This window comes from Oncorhynchus masou, chromosome 30 (genome assembly GCF_036934945.1).
Source record: "Oncorhynchus masou masou isolate Uvic2021 chromosome 30, UVic_Omas_1.1, whole genome shotgun sequence".
NCBI classification, from domain to species: Eukaryota; Metazoa; Chordata; class Actinopteri; order Salmoniformes; family Salmonidae; genus Oncorhynchus; species Oncorhynchus masou.
Genome location: NC_088241.1, coordinates 17,951,067 through 17,974,594, shown reverse-complemented (window position 1 = coordinate 17,974,594; position 23,528 = coordinate 17,951,067). Strand labels below are relative to the sequence as shown.

Sequence of the window (23,528 nt, the reverse complement as noted above, 5' to 3'; positions counted from 1 at the left end):
TACTAACAAAACTGTTAGAATTGTAAGTATATGCATGTCCCTTAAGGTCCTTGTGTAATTGTAATGTGATATTGTACCCCCTAGCTCAATTGTCTGTAATCTATGTATGCCTGTGTTCCCTCATGTGCTTTATATATTGTTTAGTTATTAATAAAAATAAAAAAGCAATCGATGGTTGTAAAAAAAAATTTTTTTTAAGTATGTTTAGTCACAAGGTAGGTTTCCATCCAATTTCTGGCAGATTTTCATGCGAATATTCTAAAATCTGCATAAAATAAGCATTTTTCCCACCAGAGATGTTTTCATTAAACGGATTTATTGCAGATAAAGTCTATGCGTGATGTCGTGGTGGACATAACGTTTATTGTAAAATGTCCATGTCCGAATGAAAAAATACATGTTAAATGCGTTTCAATTCTTTTAATGGTTTTGTCAAAACTTGCGTTATATAGCAAATGTGCACACTGGGCTCGGCACGTGCGATTTAGCCAGCTGCTCAAAAGTTCCGGGTAGGCTACCGACATGAGATTATTATGGCTAAGAGTGATATTTTTATTTGTCAAACGGCAGCCACATCGATCATTATATCACCAGAATAAACCCTCAATATGCATTGGATAGGAGCATCACGTGTACTTTCACCACCCTGTGAAATTAATCATTTATTTAATCTGTAGCCTTAGAAACTGCATGGTTTCCTGAGTCGTAGTGGGACCACACATATCATCGCGTGACTCACAAGTTTACTTCGATGTGATCATTACGTTAGTATATCAATATATGCGCATAAAGAGATTTCCACCCCAATTTATCACATAATTCATTTTTAAACACAAAGAACCACAAATTCGAACGAACAAATTGTCGGCATTTACTCAATTGTACCGGCATATCCTATTTTCATCAGCTCGGTCGTGACTTTTTTCATGAGGCAGTTCATTTATCCACATAGAATGGTTGGATTGAAACCTGGTTATAGATATGGCTAGTATTTAAACCGTTTCCAAATTATGGTAACGTATCAAACATTTTGACACCCCTTGCCTCTTTTCAAATCAAGAGCTTGCTGTCGTTACAGGAAGAATATCCATTGCATACTCAACTCGCCCTCTTTCCTCGCCTCCTCAAACCCCATTGGATGAGGACAGACCAGAGGTCCTTCCCCTTTGTCTTCCAATGGCTTTTGAGAAGAGAGAGGACGCGAGGAGCATACAATTGAGATTATCCTGCTGTCTAGCACGCGCTCGGTAATGTGGTCAATTTGGCAGCAGATGGGGGCAATTATTATTGTAATTGATTAGTCTTTATTGTGTAACATGTGCATAATTGGTTATGGAGGTACATATTTTTCTGCAGACAATATCTGAAATGCAGACTAAAATATTGCGAAATACAGGCAGACACCCTATCATATTATTGGGCTATAGTAATGACTAATATAATGAATTGTGATGACTAATGTAATGCATTCTTATTACTTCGTTGCAAACATCTGTTTTGTTGGGGCTCGTTTCCATGGACGTGGTTCATACTAATTCGAAACCAATAATACTGAAACTGAGTGTGTATACATTTCTTAATTATAGCATTTTACTCTATGCGTTACCAACACAATTACATCAAATAGTTGGGTACGTTTGGTTAAATACCCCTGGATGATTAAAAAAATGTTGGTATAAATGCACATCATCCCCCCCGCTTTCACCCCCAGTGGTAGCGGCATGAGGGTGCGTAGTCAGTTACAGCCTCCGCGGACAATCGACTCGAGGGAGGGAACATGTTGACATAAGGAAGGACTAAGGCTGTTTGTTAGGAGCGGCACAACCATGGACAAGACTGCCGTAGTAAAAGTCGGTGCCGCGGCCAGTGCCAGTGTATGTGCCCTGTTCGGTGGTGTGGTTCTCGCCCAGTACATGTTCGCCAAGAAGAAGAGAGCGGGAAAGAAAACGAAGATCATCGAGATGGTGAGTGGGCTCGCGCGTGCTGTTCATGTGTGTATTGCGCAGTCGCGGATGTTCCTAGAAATAACAAGGGTGGTTTAGAGGTCATTATTTGCTAGGTAGCTATGGTGGTGTCACGAAAAGCTGTCCAAAATCGCGACATGACATTAAACTGATGCTGTTTGTCAGGTGGTGAAATTTGCCAGCTGATTTCGCGGTACAATGTTGAAATAATGTTGGTCCCTTCTGCTCTACTCTCGAGCCCCCTGTCCAAAATAAACAAGTTTTGAAGCCAAATTAGTGTCTCTATCAAAGAAGTTCAACTGGTATGTCAAAATACGGAGTTACAGGTCAGGTGTGAGCTTTACTTTTCACATTGCTTGTCCTCAAGCATCATTGATAGTTACATCTTGTGATTCTCAAAGGTCCATTCTCAATCTTAGGACATGTAGCCTACCATCTAGTCTCTACGAATCCGAGAGTGGCAGACAAATCTCTCCTCTCTAACATAAAGGCTCACTTTTTGTGATCAGTCCCATCACATGTCAGACTGTTGAATAAACTTCATTTGAAAGTACTTTACCTGTTGTCCACTGATTTCTGTCCTTATGTAGAAGGTCATCTGAGACCATATCCAGAGTAGTACCATTAACCTGACTATGTCGGTTTGTATTTTCAATGCTGAAACAATTGACTTGCACAATTGACATGACTTACACAACATGTCAACGGCCACGTTTAACCTAAGCACAGATCAAACATTGTACCACGAAATCAGATGGCAAATTTCACCACCACTTCCAGCTATTTGCGAGGGAATGGGCTTTGATTGACAGTTCGGTTACATTCCGCAATTGTTTACATATTGTGCATCAGGAGATGGAAAATACAAGTAAAATAGCCTAAAGGCGCTGCAAAAAGTTGGGTAAATAACACTTTCCTGTGGTTAGCCCTATCTCCACTTCCTACCGCCAAAAGGACAAACCGCATGGACAACCAGTAAAGTACTCTTTAAATATTTACAATTTTTTAAAGATGCACTATGCAGAAATCGCTTTGCCATTTTCTGGTTACCAAAATTCTAATCGTATACCTAATTTCAGTTTGTGACAAAATAAGCAAGTATAGTGTAGAGAGTCGCTCTGGATAAGAGCGTCTGCTAAATGACTTAAATGTAAATGTAGAGAATCATTGTACCATCTAAACTGCTGTGAAATATATTTTCCATAACCAAAAATATAGTATTTGAAGCTGGTGTACAAAAATATGCAACATTTTAAGAACGGGAAGCATACAAATGGTACACATAGAACATATCTACAGTTTCTTAGACTTGCTTTCAATGAGTGACAGATCTATAACACATTTCTATGTGAATTTGATCAAGTCACCCAGAAAGTTACATATTGCAGCTTTAAATCTCATTGTATTCAACATTCTGGTTTATAGAGACTTGTCTTTTTACAGCAACTTCTTTCAGACTGATGTTTAGACAACCTACCATCAAGGGGTACAACTGAGGATTTGTTAGCATTATGTGTGGCTGTTGGGTCTCAGCCTAGGTTAGATTTAGAGTGACTATCTGGATCAGATGACAAATGTATTTCAGTGAATGGCAAACACCCTATGCATCTCCCCAATCAAAATCAAATCTTTATAGCCCTTCGTACATCAGCTGATATCTTAAAGTGCTGTACAGAAACCCAGCCTAAAACCCCAAACAGCAAGCAATGCAGGTGTAGAAGCACGGTGGCTAGGAAAAACTCCCTAGAAAGGCCGAAACCTAGGAAGAAACCTAGAGAGGAACCAGGCTATGTGGGGTGGCCAGTCCTGTTCAGGCTGTGCCGGGTGGAGATTATAACAGAACATGGCCAAGATGTTCAAATGTTCATAAAATGACCAGCATGGTCCAATAATAATAAGGCAGAACAGTTGAAACTGGAGCAGCAGCACGGCCAGGTGGACTGGGGACAGCAAGGAGTCATCATGTCAGGTAGTCCTGAGGCATGGTCCTAGGGCTCAGGTCCTCCGAGAGAGAGAAAGAGAGAATTAGAGAGAACACACTTAAATTCACACAGGACACAGAATAAGACAGAAGTACTCCAGATATAACAAACTGACCCTAGCCCACCGACACAAACTATTGCAGCATAAATACTGGAGGCTGAGACAGGAGGGGTCAGGAGACACTGAAATCAGATTAACCCATTTGGTGGGAATTGTAACGTGGCCATATAGCGAGCAATGCTACACTGCCCCCTTAGAACAGGAAGGCATGTCCCCGTGCTTTGACTTCTCAGCCCCCTCACATGTCCGGGCAGTGTGCTTCGATTGCCTCACGGCCGCTATCCCACTTCTGACACCAGTAGCAAACTGCGGGCCAGGGAAGTGAACCAGGGTCACTGGTGTGAAAGGCAGCGCACCAATAGGGTTAGCCCACTTGATGTGAATTGTGACATGGCTCATATAGTGAGGTTTGCTACATCTTATTGTTCAGTTATTTTTAGACACTGTGTACAACAATTGTTGTATTGCATGTAATAATTCAAACTATCACAGTGCCAATTGTGTCTGTGAAATGTTGCAGAATCATTGTTTGACATAGTGAAAGACAGTTGTACCTCACAGGCAGCCAGACTTTATGTTGTCTGACACATCACTAACCGGTGCACAAGACAAGTTAGCATTGTTCTATAGACGGCAGGGAGGGTGACCTCCATAGAGATGGAGAGATAGATATCTATATATAGAGATATATATCTATATATATAGAGAGAGAGAGAGATCTATCTATATCTCAGACCTCCATTAAACTTAGCGTGTTGACTAGAGGTCGACCGGTAATGATTTTTCGATACCGATTATTGGAGGACCATAAAGGCCGATACCGATTAATCGGAAGTTTTTTAAAATGTATTTATTTGTAATAATGACAATTACAACAATACTGAATGAACTTCTTTTAACTTAATATAATACATCAAAATCAATTTAGCTTCAAGTAAATAATGAAACATGTTCAATTTGGTTTAAATATTGCAAAAACAAAGTGGAGAAGTAAAAGTGCAATATTTGCCATGTAAAATATGTGCCATGTAAGAAAGCTAAAGTTTCAGTTCCTTGCTCAGAACATGAGAACATATGAGAGCTGGTGGTTCCTTTTAACATGAGTCTTCAATATTCCCAGGTAAGAAGTTTTAGGTTGTAGTTATAGGAACTATAGGACTATTTCCCCCTATACCATTTGTATTTCATTAACCTTTGACTATTGGATGTTCTTATAGGCACTTTAGTATTGCCAGTGTAACAGTATAGCTTCCGTCCCTCTCCTCGCTCCTCCCTGGGCTCGGACCAGCAACACAACGACAATTAGCGCATGCTAACTAGCTAGCCATTTCACCTCGGTTCCACGAGCCTCATCTCGGGAGTTGATAGGCTTGAAGTCATAAACAGCGCAATGCTTGACGCACAATGAAGAGCTGCTGTCGTTCTGCCCCTGAACAAGGCAGTGAACACACTGTTCCTAGACCGGTGTTGAAAATAAGAATGTGTTCTTAACGGACTTGCCTAGTTAAAGATTAAATAAAGGTGTAAAAAAAAAAAAAATCGGCGCCAATAATTACCGATTTCCGATTGTTTTGAAAACTTTAAATCGGCCCTAATTAATGTGCAATTCCGATTAATCGGTCGACCTCTAGTGTTGACCCATTCATTCACACTAAACTTCTTCCAGGAATGATGTGCTGGCTGCTCTATTCCCTGCTTTCTGACTGGGGTTCTTTTTAGGCAAGCTTTGCGCTCTGTTTTTTTGTTGTTTATATTTTAACCTTGATTTAGCTCTGTATGTGTCAAACTGCCTTGCTTTATCTTGGCCAGGTCACAATTGCAAATGAGAACTTGTTCTCAACTAGCCTACCTGGTTAAAGGTGGAATCAAATTTGAAAAAAATAGGCATGTCGGTTGTTACGAATCCCTTTTGGCCCGACAGTCTAGAGGGGATGGTAATGAGACCCGTAACATAACTCATGCAATTTATAATAGTGACAAAGTAAAAGTGTGAACGAAATAACCACGACATCTGAAATCTACCGTCAAACTCAGGGTTTATTAGTAAACACACGGTAATGGGGGGAGCAGGAAAAGGGGCTGAGCTGGACCCAAGGAAAGAAACAATAAGTATTCAAAAACACCCCTAAGCTAGACTAGCCTATTTCAACAACAGCTAACTAACCAAAAATACAGTGGGTGGTCCGCCCAGTTCAAACTAGTATATTTAACAAAGTTTACCTACGGGTAGTGTATGCCCATGGGCGACTTGTCTTGGTTCCCCCTCTTCCCACCAGCAAACAAACACCATAACCAAAAACAATACTCACAGGTGAGGACAAAGTGATATGGAGGTGCTCAAACAAGAGAGGTCAATACATAAAGAGAGAGTGAAACAGAGAGACCTACAGACATGGCATTTACAGAGAGATTGAGCTCAAGAGCAAACAACTGACAGGGTTTTTAAACAGGAAACAGGAGGAGATGCGTCTTCTGATTGATGCTTGATTGGTGACTGATTTTCACCTGTGAGGGGAGAAGGAGAGAAAAGAACACATATACACACACACACACAATACCTGTATCCGTAACATTGGTTAAGAACAAATTCTTATTGACAATGACAGCATACCCCGGCCAAACTCCGAAGACGCTGGTCCAATTGTGTGCCGCCCTATGGAACTCCCAATCACGGCCGGATGTGAATCAGCCTGGATTTGAACCAGCAACTGTAATGACGCCTCTTGCACTGTGTTGCAGTGCCTTAGACCACTGCGCCACTCGGGATTATTATAGTGTCCCCAGCATGGGAAACTGTTACAAAAATACACAGCCTCTCCACAGTATCCAGTTGTAGCAGGCGTGCTCATGTTGCCTGATGTCCCAGCCCACAGTGGTGTCCTGTTGGTCAATGATAGGCATCTACTACATGGTTGTGTTTGGGATTGAAATGGTCTCATGTATTCATCATTGGCCACTAGATTGCAGGCCCCCTTGAACTTTGCGACATTTTGCGACATTTCAGGCTTCAAACATAAAGATATAAAACTGTTTTTTTTGTGAAGAATCAACAACAAGTGGGACACAATCATGAAGTGGAACGACATTTATTGGATATTTCAAACTTTTTTAACAAATCAAAAACTGATAAATTGGGCGTGCAAAATTATTCAGCCCCCTTAAGTTTATACTTTGTAGCGCCACCTTTTGCAGCGATTACAGCTGTAAGTCGCTTGGGGTATGTCTATCAGTTTTGCACATCGAGAGACTGAATTTTTTTCCCATTCCTCCTTGCAAAACAGCTCGAGCTCAGTGAGGTTGGATGGAGAGCATTTGTGAACAGCAGTTTTCAGTTCTTTCCACAGATTCTCGATTGGATTCAGGTCTGGACTTTGACTTGGCCATTCTAACACCTGGATATGTTTATTTTTGAACCATTCCATTGTAGATTTTGCTTTATGTTTTGGATCATTGTCTTGTAGGAAGACAAATCTCCGTCCCAGTCTCAGGTCTTTTGCAGACTCCATCAGGTTTTCTTCCAGAATGGTCCTGTATTTGGCTCATCCATCTTCCCATCAATTTTAACCATCTTCCCTGTCCCTGCTGAAGAAAAGCAGGCCCAAACCATGATGCTGCCACCACCATGTTTGACAGTGGGGATGGTGTGTTCAGAGTGATGAGCTGTGTTGCTTTTACGCCAAACATAACGTTTTGCATTGTTGCCAAAAAGTTCAATTTTTGTTTTCATCTGACCAGAGCACCTTCTTCCACATGTTTGGTGTGTCTCCCAGGTGGCTTGTGGCAAACTTTAAACGACACTTTTTATGGATATCTTTAAGAAATGGCTTTCTTCTTGCCACTCTTCCATAAAGGCCAGATTTGTGCAATATACGACTGATTGTTGTCCTATGGACAGAGTCTCCCACCTCAGCTGTAGATCTCTGCAGTTCATCCAGAGTGATCATGGGCCTCTTGGCTGCATCTCTGATCAGTCTTCTCCTTGTATGAGCTGAAAGTTTAGAGGGACGGCCAGGTCTTGGTAGATTTGCAGTGGTCTGATACTCCTTCCATTTCAATATTATCGCTTGCACAGTGCTCCTTGGGATGTTTAAAGCTTGGGAAATCTTTTTGTATCCAAATCCGGCTTTAAACTTCTTCACAACAGTATCTCGGACCTGCCTGGTGTGTTCCTTGTTCTTCATGATGCTCTCTGCGCTTTTAACGGACCTCTGAGACTATCACAGTGCAGGTGCATTTATACGGAGACTTGATTACACACAGGTGGATTGTATTTATCATCATTAGTCATTTAGGTCAACATTGGATCATTCAGAGATCCTCACTGAACTTCTGGAGAGAGTTTGCTGCACTGAAAGTAAAGGGGCTGAATAATTTTGCACGCCCAATTTTTCAGTTTTTCATTTGTTAAAAAAGTTTGAAATGTCCAATAAATGTCGTTCCACTTCATGATTGTGTCCCACTTGTTGTTGATTCTTCACAAAAAAATACAGTTTTATATCTTCATGTTTGAAGCCTGAAATGTTGCAAAAGGTCCCAAAGTTCAAGGGGGCCGAATACTTTCGCAAGGCACTGTATGTAGTGCTTCATGCTTGCTCTCAAGCAAATAAACATGTTCACTCCACTTTCTCCATGGGGAGATTGGCAATAGACAGTCTTGCTCAGTGCTGAACTGTTTTACTTCCTTTTGGACATCTTTTACAGTTTGATCTGTTGCTATTTTAGAAAAATATTGTTACACTATGTTCTAGTGTTATGGTGTGATTAAGATTCCCCAAAATGTTCTTTCATGATCGTACTACTACAGCGCTTTTAGTATTATTTCCAAAGTATTACTTTGACTCCAGCATAGACCCAGTGTCTTTACATTATGGTTACGCCTGAACAATGTGTTGGAGCCGTTTTGGCCTGTTTGTGTTGTGTATGTGTTGTCTGTCAAGAGTTATTTTGACTTGTTTTGTACACTAGAGGGCACTATATGTTGAGGGTTACTGTGTGTGTGTGTGTTTTATGTGGGGGGGGAGCACAGGTGAGAGAGCGCATACAGTTCTTACCGTATCACAGATACAGCTTATAGAATTGCATCTCTCTGCACCTATTTGTATAGGAATATGTGTTAGTGGAGCTATTTACATTTTATACATTTATTTTACATTTATGTGCAGTGAATGGGAACTTCACCCAAGCTGATTTTTTTTTTTTGGACGTGTTATGGACAGCTCTCTCCTGTGCCGGTGGCTTTTCATAGGGAATCGGCACTACAATGTGGTTAAGTCGCTCAACAAAGTCTAGGCTTAAATAGTCCAAGGAGGGGTGACCGACACAATAGAGTACAGGTGTATATTGCTGGTTAAGTGACCTTGTTTGGCTGAGGTCACAAATGTTCTCTCTAGAGGTCGACCGATTTATGATTTTTCAACGCCGATACCAATTATTGGTAATAATGACAATTACAACAATACTGAATGAACACTTATTTTAACTTAATATAATACATCAATAAAATCAATTTAGCCTCAAGTAAATAATGAAACATGTTCAATTTGGTTTAAATAATGCAAAAATAAAGTGTTGGAGAAGAAAGTAAAAGTGCAATATGTGCCATGTAAGAAAGCTCATGTTTAAGTTCCTTGCTCAGAACATGAGAACATATGAAAGCTGGTGGTTCCTTTTAACATGAGTCTTCAATATTCCTAGGTAAGAAGTTTTAGGTTGTAGTTATTATAGGACTATTTCTCTCTATATGATTTGTATTTCATATACCTTTGACTATTGGATGTTCTTATAGGCACTTTAGTATTGCCAGTGTAACAGTATAGCTTCCGTCCCTCTTCTCGCCCCTACCTGGGCTCGAACCAGGAACACATCGACAACAGCCACCCTCGAAGCAGCGTTACCCATCGCTCCACAAAAGCTGCGGCCCTTGCAGAGCATGGGGAACAACTACTCCAAGTCTCAGAGCGTGTGATGTTTGCAACGCTATTAGCATCCCTAAGTCTAAATATTGCTGTTACATTGCACAACCTTCAATGTTATGTCATAATTACGTAAAATTCTGGCAAATTAGTTCGCAATGAGCCAGGCGGCCCAAACTGTTGCATATACCCTGACTCTGCGTGCAATGAACGCAAGAGAAGTGACACAATTTCACCTGGTTAATATTGCTTGCTAACCTTTCTTTTAGCTAAATATGCAGGTTTAAAAAAATATATACTTCTGTGTATTGATTTTAAGAAAGGCATTGATGTTTATGGTTAGGTACACGTTGGAGCAACGACAGTCCTTATTCGTGAATGAGCACGGCATTGATTATATGCAACACAGGACACGCTAGATGAACTAGTAATATCATCAACCATGTGTAGTTATAACTAGTGATTATGATTGATGTTTTTTTATAAGATAAGTTTAATGCTAGCTAGCAACTTACTATGGCTTCTTACTGCATTCGTGTAACAGGCAGTCTCCTCGTGGAATGCAATGAGGGCAGGTGGTTAGCGCGTTGGACTAGTTAACTGTAAGTTTGCCTGATTGAAGCCCCTAGCTGACAAGGTAAAAATCTGTCGTTCTGCCCCTGATCAAGGCAGTTAACCCACCGTTCCTAGGCCGTCATTGAAAATAAGAACGTGTTCTTAACTGACTTGCCACGTTAAATAGAGTTGTAAATTGGCGTCCACAAATACCAATTTCCGATTGTTATGAAAACTTGAAATCGGCCCTAATTAATCGGCCATTCCAATTAATCGGTCGACCTCCAGTTCTCTCTGACTTCTCCTGTGACACGGCAGGCTTATCCAGGGGCAACAGAGTTACAACCTTCCTCCTTTGCGGAGAGGGAGTTTATCTACGACAGAGCGGACTGTCCATGTGCCTGTGCTGTGGTGATACTGTTAGCTGAAGAGCTCCTACAGCAGACACTGTCCACTTGACTGTCTACCTATTCATATTTATGAGGCATGGCGTATAGGGCCAAGTGGATCTGTCTGTTTCTCTTACATACTCTCTTTCAAGGGGTAAGACCTCTAATAGGACCATTTCTACTCCACCCCAGAGCTAATACTACTTTAGGTTTTTCAGTGGGCACTACAATTTTTAAGAGAAATGCATTCTAATGAGAATGTTATTAAGCTATCATGAAATGTTCTGTGGCAATGTGGATGATACTTTGCCAAACTACATAGGGCCCCACCACAGACCTACTTTAATCACAGAGCAGCACACGCAGCTTATCAGAACGCTGTTCTAGGGAAATGAGTGTCCAAGCCTGCCTGGCAAAGTCACCATTTTGGCTCAGTCAAAACTCTTGAACTAAAATGTTGTCAGCAGCATGCCCTCACAGCCCTTGTTAATGTATTTTTTTCTCTTCTGCCCTTGTTCCACATAGTAGGTCTTTTATTTACATTTGTTTGCAGAAATGTTCAGTATATTCTTACATTGACTGATTCACCCAAGATAACTTCTCTTCCCTATATTTGTGTAGGCATAATTCTGTCACAAATGCACAGGTAAATGGAAATGTCTCAAAGCACCTCTTCCACTCTGTTGCCCGGTGGCTGATAGTAGTCTGAATACAGACTACTACAAATGAACTCCAACTCTCGTACTCTGCTCCAGCTGTGTCCTCTATAACCTTTGACTTTGGTGAACTAGGCTGGGGGTGAGAGACGCCCTCCACTGTAGAAAGGAATGTTGAGCCAGCACTTTCACGGATGTTGAAAAAGTTACAAACTGACATTGGGTTTTAAATTGTGTTATCCCAATGTATTTTATTTTTTCTTCAGGTGAGGCAGAATCGCCAATGGACTCCCTTTCAACACCTGATGTTTGAAGGTTTTTCCAAAGATTGTTGAAAATGTAGGCCTAGCCTATTTATGGGGGGGAAACATTTTAGATTGGGTGGAACTTGTTTTTGTATATCCTTGTTTTTTAAATGTCTTGTAAAAAAGACACTGCATAACGGTATCTGTTTTAGACCTTTTGCTCCCAAGGCTTGGGTGGAGAGAGGTTGGATTTATCACCTACATATGATACCAGTGTCAGAAACTCAAGTCACCATGGTAGTGGAAATGCAGACCTGAATATGATTGGCCAGCCATTCCGTTGTCTAGTTATTTGATCAATGTTGATTGGATAGGTGTGTGCGTAGTCTTATTTTGGTGAGACGTGATTAGAACTCTCTACCTGAGTTAGGCCTATTGAAATGTGGTATGTGACCCTGCAGTTGAGGTATGGTTTGTCATGTGTTAGGCCTAAATAATGACTTACTCCGAACTGACATTTCTGACTTGCTGATTGGCAAGTCAGAAATGTCAGAGTTCCGACTAGTGTGTGTGAACGCGGCATATAACCTACAGGGGAAAAAACTCAGATGGCTTCTCATTGGCGGAGAGCAGATTTGATGAACCATGACCCTGGGTATTCCATAGCCACGCACACACAAACATGTGGGACAGGGTAGGGGTCTTGAAATGTGTGTGCTCAGTGTTGGTGAAGAAATGCACCGCAGGGTTTCGTCCCTGGCCTGGCAATAATCCAGACAAGTGGGAGGGCTGTTTCTGTTGCATCATGTGATTGTAATGGATTCCAGTTACAGTACCTCTTTTAAAAGCTGAGGGGTCAAAGGTAAACTACTGCCACGGGGCGATTCCATGTCCCCTCATCTACTTGCCTTCTCTGTGTGGGTGTGTTAAGACATGTTCATTTAATCTTTGTGTGTCCTGTGTTTATGACGTAAATTGAAGTGGTGTGTGAGTTGTTCATTTGCGTGTCAGTGCGTCACTGGCCTCTTACAAAGGGGAGGGATTATCTAGTCTAATCTATTTTGGGTGACGCCCCCTCTGTTGCGTTGCCTATATAAGCCCTCTGCTGACAGAGAACCTTTTCTTCACTCCCTTCACTTGTTTTGTGCAAGACCAGAGGAAAAGGTAAGTATGTGTGTGCTGTTGGTCCGAGCCCTGCTGTTAGCACCAGCTACAAATTGCTCTGGAGGGTCAGACAATGACTAGGCTACAATGTGTTATTTATGTTCGTGTTTAGAGTTGGAGAAAGGATGAACTGAATGCATGGAAGATGGGAATTCATGGATTATTATGGAGTCTATACTGTAAAATATCAGGACAGTGTGTTGATAGTTGTAAATGGGTATGACTGGTATTTGGCTCGACGCGTGTGGATTCTGCTCTCCCTTTCCACTAACTAAGTTTATACCTAATATTCAAGAATGAGTTACATAGGTGTGGTCTAAGTGTTTTTAAAACGGAAGAATGTTGTCAATGTAGCCTATGCATCTGGAACGACGACATGACATTGCGTAAACAACTCAAATGTACCAAAGGAGAGGGTGTTCTGTTAGATGGATCAGACCCAGTGTATTACATTTAAGTGGTGTGAGAGGGTTGTAAAAGGGGGGTGAAGGGGTTCCTAACTTTAACCTACATCCCAGTCATAACGTCCACTGATACCACAGAACAGTCTTGGTACACTATTCCATACCACTGATGGGTGTGTGTGTGTGCACAAAGTTGTTTGTTGATGGGGTGTGGGCTATTTTGATACTCAAACACAGTCTGGTGAAGGAATACCCAGGTATCTAGTTCACACCCCTGATCTTTCCCAGCTCCACCCCCCTCCCCCTTTTATTAGCAGCCTTAAAAATACACTCAAGGGGAGAAAAGGGTGTGCACGCACACACACCAGCTGAAGGTCGTATTTAGGGTTTGTTACATTCCTGCCCTGACATGTCAACAGGGCTTCAACTGCACTATAGATCTCTCTCTCATTTCTCCACCTGACCCTAATTCGTTGCCTGATCATTAGCCTAATATTGTAGTTAGACCAAGTCAAGTAGCGACGATTCAATAGAACATATTGGTGTCTGCAGCCCTGTAAGTTGTTTGTGGTTCAGGTCTCCTCCCTCCTGGCCTGGGGCTTGTTTGGGTGGTGGTCAGTTATGTACGGAAGAAGGATCCATAACATCAGCTGTTCCACTGCTATGGCCCTGGGGAGATGTGGGCTGGGGCACGAGGGGTGTTGTGATATCCAGTTAGTCTACTCCTGGCTCCTCTTACATTGGCTCCAAAAAATGACGGTGCTCTTTTAAACTCGACCCGCACCCCACCAAATACTAACCATAGGCCCAACTCAAGTTAACCTCAACACTTTATTTTATTATTGAGTCCTCCTCCCCTCCCTCGGAGGGGTATTCTTTTCAATGATTGATTTAAAATGATTTTATCGATTCAGTGATGGGTGTTACATGCTACTTGTAGTAGTGTATATTAGAAGCAAGCTTAATGATCTCTTTCTGTGTCTTTCGCCCTCTCCGTCTCTCAGATGCCAGAGTTTGAGAAGAACACGGTCCACATGAGGGATCCAGAGCGGGTGGAACGGATCATCTGTGACATGATCAAGGGTGGCGCCTCCAAACTACAGGTACAGTAGGAGGGGAAGGGTGTGCAAAGAGAGATGGGCCGTTCGTATTGGATGAACAGTGACACCCTGTGGTGACAGTATGATGACCAGAGTTATCACTGACTCCCCTCCATGGCTCTCCTGGTTTGTTTTCAGGTCATCACTGACTTTGACATGACGTTAAGCCGGTTCGCAGTCAACGGCAAACGCTGCCCCACGTGTCATAGTAAGTACAACATAAAACCAGCTCAACATTCACTGGGATTCTAAATAAGTTACCTGCCTATGACTGTCTCTGGCCTATCCATCTGACCAAAGTCCTCCTTTCCACATAGATATCATTGACAACTGCAAGCTTGTCACCGAAGATTGTAGGACGAAGGTTTGTTTGATGTTACTATTGCTTAATAGTATTTGTAGGTGTCACGAAAGCACGTGTTAATGCTAATTGATTTTCTGTCTGTCTTTTAGTTACTGGAGCTTAAGAACACATATTACCCCATAGAGATCGACCCCCATCTAACGATGGAGGAGAAGTATCCATTTATGGTAGAATGGTGAGTAGACGCACGGACACGTGCGCACACACACACCGTTGCTCTCGCTAAGGCCCAATGTGTGTGTGTTGACAGGTACTTTAAGTCCCACACATTACTGGTGGAGCAGAGGCTACAGAAGGACAAACTCTCGGAGGTGGTGAGAGACTCAGACGCCTGCCTGAGGTAAGACCTGATTAAAAAATAATGTGAATTAATTTAGACTACAGAAAGCCGCTCAGGACACATGTTGAGCCAGAGTGGCCGTTATTGCCGCTTCATAAACACCAGCTCTACGAAATATTAGTTCTTTCTGCCTGTGAATAATTTTCGTTCATATAAGCTGGATGTCTGTCCCACAGAGGGCTATGAGTGGTTCTAATGCTTACATGTCTGTCCCACAGGGAGGGCTATGAGTGGTTCTAATGCTTACATGTCTGTCCCACAGGGAGGGCTATGAGTGGTTCTAATGCTTACATGTCTGTCCCACAGGGAGGGCTATGAGTGGTTCTAATGCTTTCATGTCTGTCCCACAGGGAGGGCTATGAGTGGTTCTAATGCTTTCATGTCTGTCCCACAGGTTGAGTGGTTCTAATGCTTACATGTCTGTCCCACAGGGAGGGCTATGAGTGGTTCTAATGCTTACATGTCTGTCCCACAGTTCTAATGCTTACATGTCTGTCCCACAGGGAGGGCTATGAGTGGTTCTAATGCTTTCATGTCTGTCCCACAGGGAGGGCTATGAGTGGTTCTAATGCTTTCATGTCTGTCCCACAGGGAGGGCTATGAGTGGTTCTAATGCTTACATGTCTGTCCCACAGGGAGGGCTATGAGTGGTTCTAATGCTTACATGTCTGTCCCACAGGGAGGGCTATGAGTGGTTCTAATGCCTACATGTCTGTCCCACAGGGAGGGCTATGAGTGGTTCTAATGCTTACATGTCTGTCCCACAGGGAGGGCTATGAGTGGTTCTAATGCTTACATGTCTGTCCCACAGGGAGGGCTATGAGTGGTTCTAATGCTTACATGTCTGTCCCACAGGGAGGGCTATGAGTGGTTCTAATGCTTTCATGTCTGTCCCACAGGGAGGGCTATAAGTGGTTCTAATGCTTTCATGTCTGTCCCACAGGGAGGGCTATGAGTGGTTCTAATGTCTGTCCCACAGGGAGGGCTATGAGTGGTTCTAATGCTTACATGTCTGTCCCACAGGGAGGGCTATGAGTGGTTCTAATGCTTACATGTCTGTCCCACAGGGAGGGCTATGAGTGGTTCTAATGCTTTCATGTCTGTCCCACAGAGGGCTATGAGTGGTTCTAATGCTTTCATGTCTGTCCCACAGGGAGGGCTATGAGTGGTTCTAATGCTTTCATGTCTGTCCCACAGGGAGGGCTATGAGCCGTTCTTTGACCGGCTCCAGCAGCACAACGTGCCCGTGTTCATCTTCTCAGCGGGTCTGGGAGACGTCCTGGAGGAGATCATCCACCAGGCGGGGGTCTACCACCCCAACGTTAAGGTGGTGTCCAACTTCATGGACTTCGACGAGAATGTAAGTCCCCCCCCGTCCCTCGAGGAGAGCTTGGTACATGCTGAGGATAGGCCTGAGTTTCTGAGTGTTGATAAACCTGATTTAAAAAAGCTATGGTTCTACCTGGGTGTATGCATTGCATTGCATTGCAGTTGCATCAGTTAGCTCAGTTCCATTTAAACTCAAGTATTTTTCTTCTCTCAGGGCGAGCTGAAGGGCTTCAAGGGAGAGCTGATCCATGTGTTCAACAAGCATGACGGCGCCCTGCGCAACACGGAGTACTTCAAACAGGTGAAGGACAACTGTAACATCGTGTTGCTGGGAGACTCGTTAGGTGACCTCAACATGGCTGACGGTGTGCCCAACGTGGAGAACATCCTCAAGATCGGCTTCCTCAATGACAAGGTGCCCGCAACCCCACCCCACCCCTCCCCCCATCGCCAGTCTTCAACTCTATCTGCTCCCATCACCAGCTAAATTACTGCATATGAATAGTCTGAAGATGTGACTATAGTGACTGAAATGAAAAGTATGAGGTTATGTGCGGGCTGTGCCAATGTGCATCGTAACTCTTCTCTCTTCCCTGGCAGGTGGAGGAGCGTTTGGAGAAATATCTGGACTCTTATGACATCGTCTTGGTAAAGGACGAGACTCTAGAAGTGCCCAATTCTATCCTTCAGAAGATCCTATAACTCATCCCCTCTCCACATCATACTGACACACTTCCCCCAAACCCATGGAAAATGAACCGACCTCTGAACCCCCAGACGGACGTTACTGGCCCCCTCCACTGACTCACAGCCCCTCGACATACACTAGCTCCATGGGCACCCCTCCTTGGATCCCACCTCTGCCACCAACCATAGGGTCATGGTTGGGTACTGGACGTTCCCTTCCCCTCTTTATGAAGACATTTATTCTCCTCTCAATGAACTATTTTAAAGTACACAGCCTCAGTCTTTCTGTCTGCAACCTTGTCGATGTCCTCCACCCCATAACTAAAAAGTAATAGCAACCCCCCAAAAAATGCTAACTAAATATTTTTATAATTTGCGCGTAATTGTTCATATTTTTGATATTGTAATGCTTGTATCAGCTTGCAAGTCATAAACCGAGCATCCACACAAGAACACGTTGACGTCTTTGGAACAGTCCTAGCATGCATTTCACCACACTACGTCACCTTGCATTGTGCAACAGCTTGGCTACAGGAATCAATGTAGGTCTGAAAAAATAACGTGAACCTGTCTACGGGTGAACCATACTCAGACATTGGTATGAATGTTATCAGTGGTTTTATGGATGTAGTAATGGATTCTGTCTTGCACAAGAAAACCATGTCTGCTGCATCTATCAGTTTTGTCACATGGGGACTTTGCTACTGTAGCCACACTAGAAAGTAGTACTTTATTTTACAAGAGTACTAGCACTGCACATTTTATGTGCCATTTAAATATACTGCATGGGTTATAAGATACCTTATGGTGCTTATATCAATAAATTTTGTTCTGCCCCTGAACAAGGCAGTTAACCCACTGTTCCTAGACCGTCATTGTAAATAAGAATTTGTTCTTAACTGTCTTGCCTAGTTAAATAAAGTTAAAAAATAAAAATGTAATCAAGAAATTAAACAATTGTCAATGGCGGTTGCGATAATAGTAGTAACTAGTGGTGCTAAAGATTTTCATAAGTTAGTTATGGGGTATTACTGTTAAAGTAACTGACTTTATGAATGATATAGTGTAAAATAAAGTACTACCAGGGAAGTCATTACACAGAGGAAAAGTAGCCTACTCAATAGGCAGTATATTACAAGAGAACACCACTGGGTAAAGCACCTTGGTCTGTGGATCAGCGACATTCAATAAGATTCATATTTTGTTTAACTTGGCCTTTTATCCACACCCATTGACCATTTTTTATTTTGTGGTTCAAATTTTAACTCTACCTCAAGCTTGGAAATGCTTAATCCCCCCCTTAAATTTCTCAGTTTTGTCTTGCACATGTTTGACGTTTTATATTTAAAATGTTAGCGTTTTAAACGTGCTGCTACACCTGCATGTTGCCTTTTCTTAATTTCAGATTTGTCTAAAGAACAGCGGGGGAAATAACTTGTGAATAAAACTTGTCAAATAACAGATGGTGTTTTCTGTTCAACTGTAGGATCAAGCTTGTGTTGGGATTGTGGGTGAAAGCCAGATGTAATACTAAAATGGACCTCTAGAGAACGACAAAGTCCAGTTAAATATAACATTTCACTGCAGTACCAGAAGACCCGTCTGAAAAATCTATACTTACGTGGCATACTTGTTCTGGGCTGTTTTATATTTTATTCATCTGGCTCGTTGGTCTAGGGGTATGATTCTCGCTTAGGGTGCGAGAGGTCCCGGGTTCAAATCCCGGACGAGCCCTTATTTTTATTAAAATACGAAACTGAATGACTGACACAAGTTCTTGTGATAACAGTGAAAAACACTAACGTGTAAAACATTAAGGAACGACAAGAAATCACTGAGTTCCATTATGCACAAGGCAGATTGAGAATTTGGTTGCAAGTATATGCTTATAATACAGTTTCCATTCCAAATAATAATATTGGATGTTCCATTTAATTGCTATATTACCCTCAAATTTAAATGTCACACGAACAAGTACAGCGAAATTCCTTTCTTGCAAACTCAATACCCAACAGTGCAATAATGTAAAACTAGAAGAAAAAAGAGAAATAAGAAATATGCCTCAAACGTGTGTGTGTATATATAAGTAATTAACGGTCATTATAAAAGATGTTGAGTGACATGTTTAATGTGCAATCGCATGTGATTAGATCGAGACCATTTAACCTCCGTTTACCTGAACGTCTGTAGTCTCGTGGACCAGACGAGAACGTCTGTAGAGAATAAATGTCAGTTTCCCATAAATCTGTGGGTTTGTGCGTTTCTGATCATGCGCTTAAGTACTAAAGTCCATCGTTAGTGTCACTGCTATGACAACAGGCTTCAAGCAAGTTGATGAGGCACACGTAAAATGTGATTGAAAAAAATCTGACTGCGAACCACAGACAGGCTCGTCTTGTTAGAGGTAAAAGGAGGGACGTTTAGAATTTGCATATGTCGCTGGAATGTTGAAACGACGCTTGTTAGCCTCCAAGCCAGGCACAAAGCACAGCCAGCGTTAATTAGTCCGCTAAATTCGCTCGAGGTGTTTCCTGGCTGGCTAGTTTGTTACCTATAGAGAATCATGTACGTCGTCCAGTTTAGTTTGTTTTTGTTCTGTTTCTAACAATTGTTCAACACGTGGACAATGCTTGCCCGCAACCCCTACTAACGTTAGCTAGCTTAATCAACAGATTATGCATGTTGATGTTGCTAGCTAGATACTAAGGTTAGATCTAGCTAGTTATGTGGAAATCATTCTATTCACCTCTAATGAAATGGAGTCGGGGCTCTGCTGATAAGCATGGCACACCTGGATAATGTTGAATTATGTGGTTGATTGCAGAATGTTGGCTGTGCTTTACTCTCGGTCAATAGATGAAAAGGGTCTGCTGAATGGTCTTGGCCGTGATAGAGTCAAGTAGGCAGGTGGTATAAGGCTAAAGGCATATATTCCACTCGTGTAATCTTTCAAAATCGAAATAATAGGGCTATCATTTGAATGGTTATATATGGTCTTGGTGTAGAGGGAAGAAGGGATTCTCTCTATCAATTAGCTGTGCATTCCACCTGCTCAGCAGTTGACAATGGGGAAATCTGCTTGGCCCATGCTCTGATACAATCTCTGATCATGTGACTCAGCTGTCATTGGTTAGTGTAACAGGGGTTTACGGTCAGTGTCACACACAGACCACTGTCCAAACCTCCCTCTGGGTTCTGGTGTCAAAGAAACATCAGCATGTAGCCTAATATAGGTCTCCTGTAAGAGGTCGGCACTAATCCCCTGCAATAAAAGCAGATGATCAGTGAATTACCAGACACACACGCGAGCTTGATAAAGCACTACAAATCTGAGGCTGGCACCCATTACACTTAGAGTGAGTCAAAGTAGGCTTAGAAAGATCATGCCATATAGGAGACTTGGTGGAATACATGAAAGCCAACTCTTCCAATCGTTTCATCTTTCCATTTGGTTCCAAGTGGGGTAGACAAACAGCAGGTATCAGCCATATTGCTTTCACCTGTCCATTATGATGAGTGTCAGTCACGTGTGGAAGACTGACACGCAGTATTATGGTGTCCACTAGAGCGGCGATATGACCCTCAGTGTCTGTCTGTCTCCTCTGCAGTAGCATGTCTCTGTTCAAGGCGTGTGATTGGTGGGCCGCGGTGCTGGGCGAGGGGGAGGAGTTTGACCAGGGATGCCTGTGTGTCGGAGATGTGGACAGCATGGTGAGAAGGTGTGGGGTTGTGGTGTGTCTGACTGCACTCTGCACTACAAAGACATTGTTCACTAATAGACCAAAAAAAACAATGAGAGTGAAAGTGCCCCTGGTACCATAGTCTTATTTACATGCACAAATCAGATTTGTTAATTGTCTGATTGACTTACTGATTGCCTTAACTTCCTGGATCTTTATTACCATGTTTAAAACATACCATTTGCCCTCTCGATATAAAGCACATACACTAAGTGTACAAAACCTTAAGAACACCTTCCTAATATTGAGTTGCACCCCCCTCTTTGCCCTCAGAACAGCCTCAATTCATTGGGGCATGGACTCTACAAGGTGTCGAAAGCATTCCACTGGGATGCTGGCCCATGTTGACTCCAATGCTTCCCAGAGTTGTCAAGATGACAACGCTTTCAACACCAACGCTTAAAACACCTTCTTTAAACTGTCTCCTCCCCTTCATCTACACTGATTTGAAGTGGATTTAACAAGTGACATCAAAAAGGGATCATAGCTTTCACCTGGATTCAACTGGTCAGTCTGTCATGGAAAGAACAGGTTTTCTTAATGTTTTGTACAACGAAGGGAACAATATGAGACCATACCACAATGTCTAAGCTGAGGAAGTATATCCTGTAGATAAGATAGTGGTGGGCAACTACATGGGCATGCTGCGGGTCTTCTCCCCCCACCCTGCCAAGCCTGGAGAGACCAGCCCACAGCCAGCTACTGGAGGTGCAGCTCAGAGACCCCGTCGTCCAGGTTGAAGTGGGCAAGTTTTTCTCGTAAGTACCAGGGAACACCCACCTACTGCTCAAATAGTATGCTACATGCACCTGCTGCTCAAATTGTATGCTACACCCACCTGCTGCTCAAATAGTATGCTATACCCACCTACTGCTCAAATAGTATGCTACATGCACCTGCTGCTCAAATAGTATGCTACACCTACCTACTGCTCAAATAGTATGCTACACCCACCTACTGCTCAAATAGTATGCTACATGCACCTGCTGCTCAAATAGTATGCTACACCCACCTACTGCTCAAATAGTATGCTACACCCACCTACTGCTCAAATAGTATGCTACACCCACCTGCTGCTCAAATAGTATGCTACACCCACCTACTGCTCAAATAGTATGCTACACCCACCTACTGCTCAAATAGTATGCTACACCCACCTACTGCTCAAATAGTATGCTACACCCACCTACTGCTCAAATAGTATGCTACACCCACCTACTGCTCAAATAGTATGCTACATGCACCTGCTGCTCAAATAGTATGCTACACTCACCTGCTGCTCAAATAGTATGCTACATGCACCTGCTGCTCAAATAGTATGCTACACTCACCTGCTGCTCAAATAGTATGCTACATGCACCTGCTGCTCAAATAGTATGCTACATGCACCTGCTGCTCAAATAGTATGCTACACTCACCTGCTGCTCAAATAGTATGCTACACGCACCTGCTGCTCAAATAGTATGCTACATGCACCTGCTGCTCAAATAGTATGCTACACTCACCTGCTGCTCAAATAGTATGCTACACTCACCTGCTGCTCAAATAGTATGCTACACTCACCTGCTGCTCAAATAGTATGCTACACGCACCTGCTGCTCAAATAGTATGCTACACTCACCTGCTGCTCAAATAGTATGCTACACTCACCTGCTGCTCAAATAGCATGCTGCACGCACCTGCTGCTCAAATAGTATGCTACATGCACCTGCTGCTCAAATAGTATGCTACATGCACCTGCTGCTCAAATAGTATGCTACATGCACCTGCTGCTCTGGGATGTATGCTTATGATGCTATCACTGACTGTAAGCAATCCAGGCTGTATCACAACCGGCCGTGATTGGGAGTCCCATAGGGCGGCGCACAATTGGCCCAACGTCGTCCGAGTTTGGCCGGTGTAGGCCGTCATTGTAAATAAGAATTTGTTCTTAACTGACTTGCCAAGTTAAATAAAGGTCACTCAGTCATTGTGTTAATAATGCCTTTTCTCCTCCCCCCTCTCTGGTATTCTGGCACTCAGAAGTGTGACCTGAAATTGCAGGTCAAATGGGCAATCGTGGCGTTAACTCAACATAGCCCTACTTAGAATCTTAAAGTACCACGTCACTAATGGAATTCTCTACTCTCATTGTCCTACATCACTGCACCGAAGGAATAGCGTTGCACAGGAATGATGATGTCATGTGTTGGGAGACAATGGCTTTTCCTGTTGCTTCCCACCCAGTCCTAAACACACATTAGCTTCAAGGGCCAAAGGTTTTTCCTGATCACATGACCTTGCTGACCATGTCGTGAACTCCTGACCCTGTACCACAAAGTCAAGAGGTAGTTGCCGTCATGCTGTTCGGTTATCCACTGAGTAGACATCAATGGAGTTCATGAACCTTTGGCATTGACTTCAACTTTGTTCTTGTCTTAATCTGCTTCCAGTAAATCCTGACCACCATGTCATGAGTTCAGCTCTCTCCATGTGATTTATCATACTATATCAACCACCTAGTCTCAAACTTGGCTGGCTCCACTACTTTAGGCTAACCACCAAGTTACCAGCACATAGCTGGAAACACCCCAGGGTCCCATTTCAAGATGTTGTTAAAGGAAATTTGTTCTCAAGCACTTTAACTTGCCAAAAAC

General features: G+C 42.8%; 2 protein-coding genes, 1 non-coding gene and 1 pseudogene across 4 annotated transcripts in view; 3 read left to right on the top strand and 1 right to left on the bottom strand.

The window, feature by feature from the left end:
- Positions 1–2,688, bottom strand: part of LOC135522218 (autophagy protein 5-like) — a 36,465-nt gene extending 33,777 nt beyond the window's left edge. The window contains exon 1 of the mRNA XM_064948278.1: positions 2,524–2,688. The gene's annotated coding sequence lies outside the window, so the exon portion shown is untranslated. The remainder of the gene's footprint in view (positions 1–2,523) is intronic.
- Positions 1,741–18,613, top strand: LOC135522216 (cytosolic 5'-nucleotidase 3). Of its 2 annotated transcripts, none has more exons than XM_064948275.1 (9): positions 1,741–1,964; positions 14,337–14,435; positions 14,571–14,640; positions 14,750–14,796; positions 14,886–14,971; positions 15,047–15,136; positions 16,334–16,496; positions 16,680–16,880; positions 17,066–18,613. In XM_064948275.1, exons 1-9 carry the CDS (start codon positions 1,827–1,829, stop codon positions 17,165–17,167), a joined length of 996 nt encoding a protein of 331 aa, XP_064804347.1. In that variant the 5' UTR covers positions 1,741–1,826; the 3' UTR covers positions 17,168–18,613. The 2 variants fall into 2 exon arrangements, with proteins under 2 accessions (XP_064804347.1, XP_064804348.1); XM_064948276.1 differs by lacking the exon at positions 1,741–1,964 and adding an exon at positions 12,835–12,928.
- A 201-nt stretch (positions 18,614–18,814) lies between these two features.
- On the top strand, positions 18,815–18,886 carry trnap-agg (transfer RNA proline (anticodon AGG)). The gene has a single exon. It is a non-coding gene; the product is annotated as a tRNA-Pro (tRNA).
- A 1,878-nt stretch (positions 18,887–20,764) lies between these two features.
- Positions 20,765–23,528, top strand: part of LOC135521602 (protein PTHB1-like) — a 246,567-nt pseudogene continuing 243,803 nt past the window's right edge.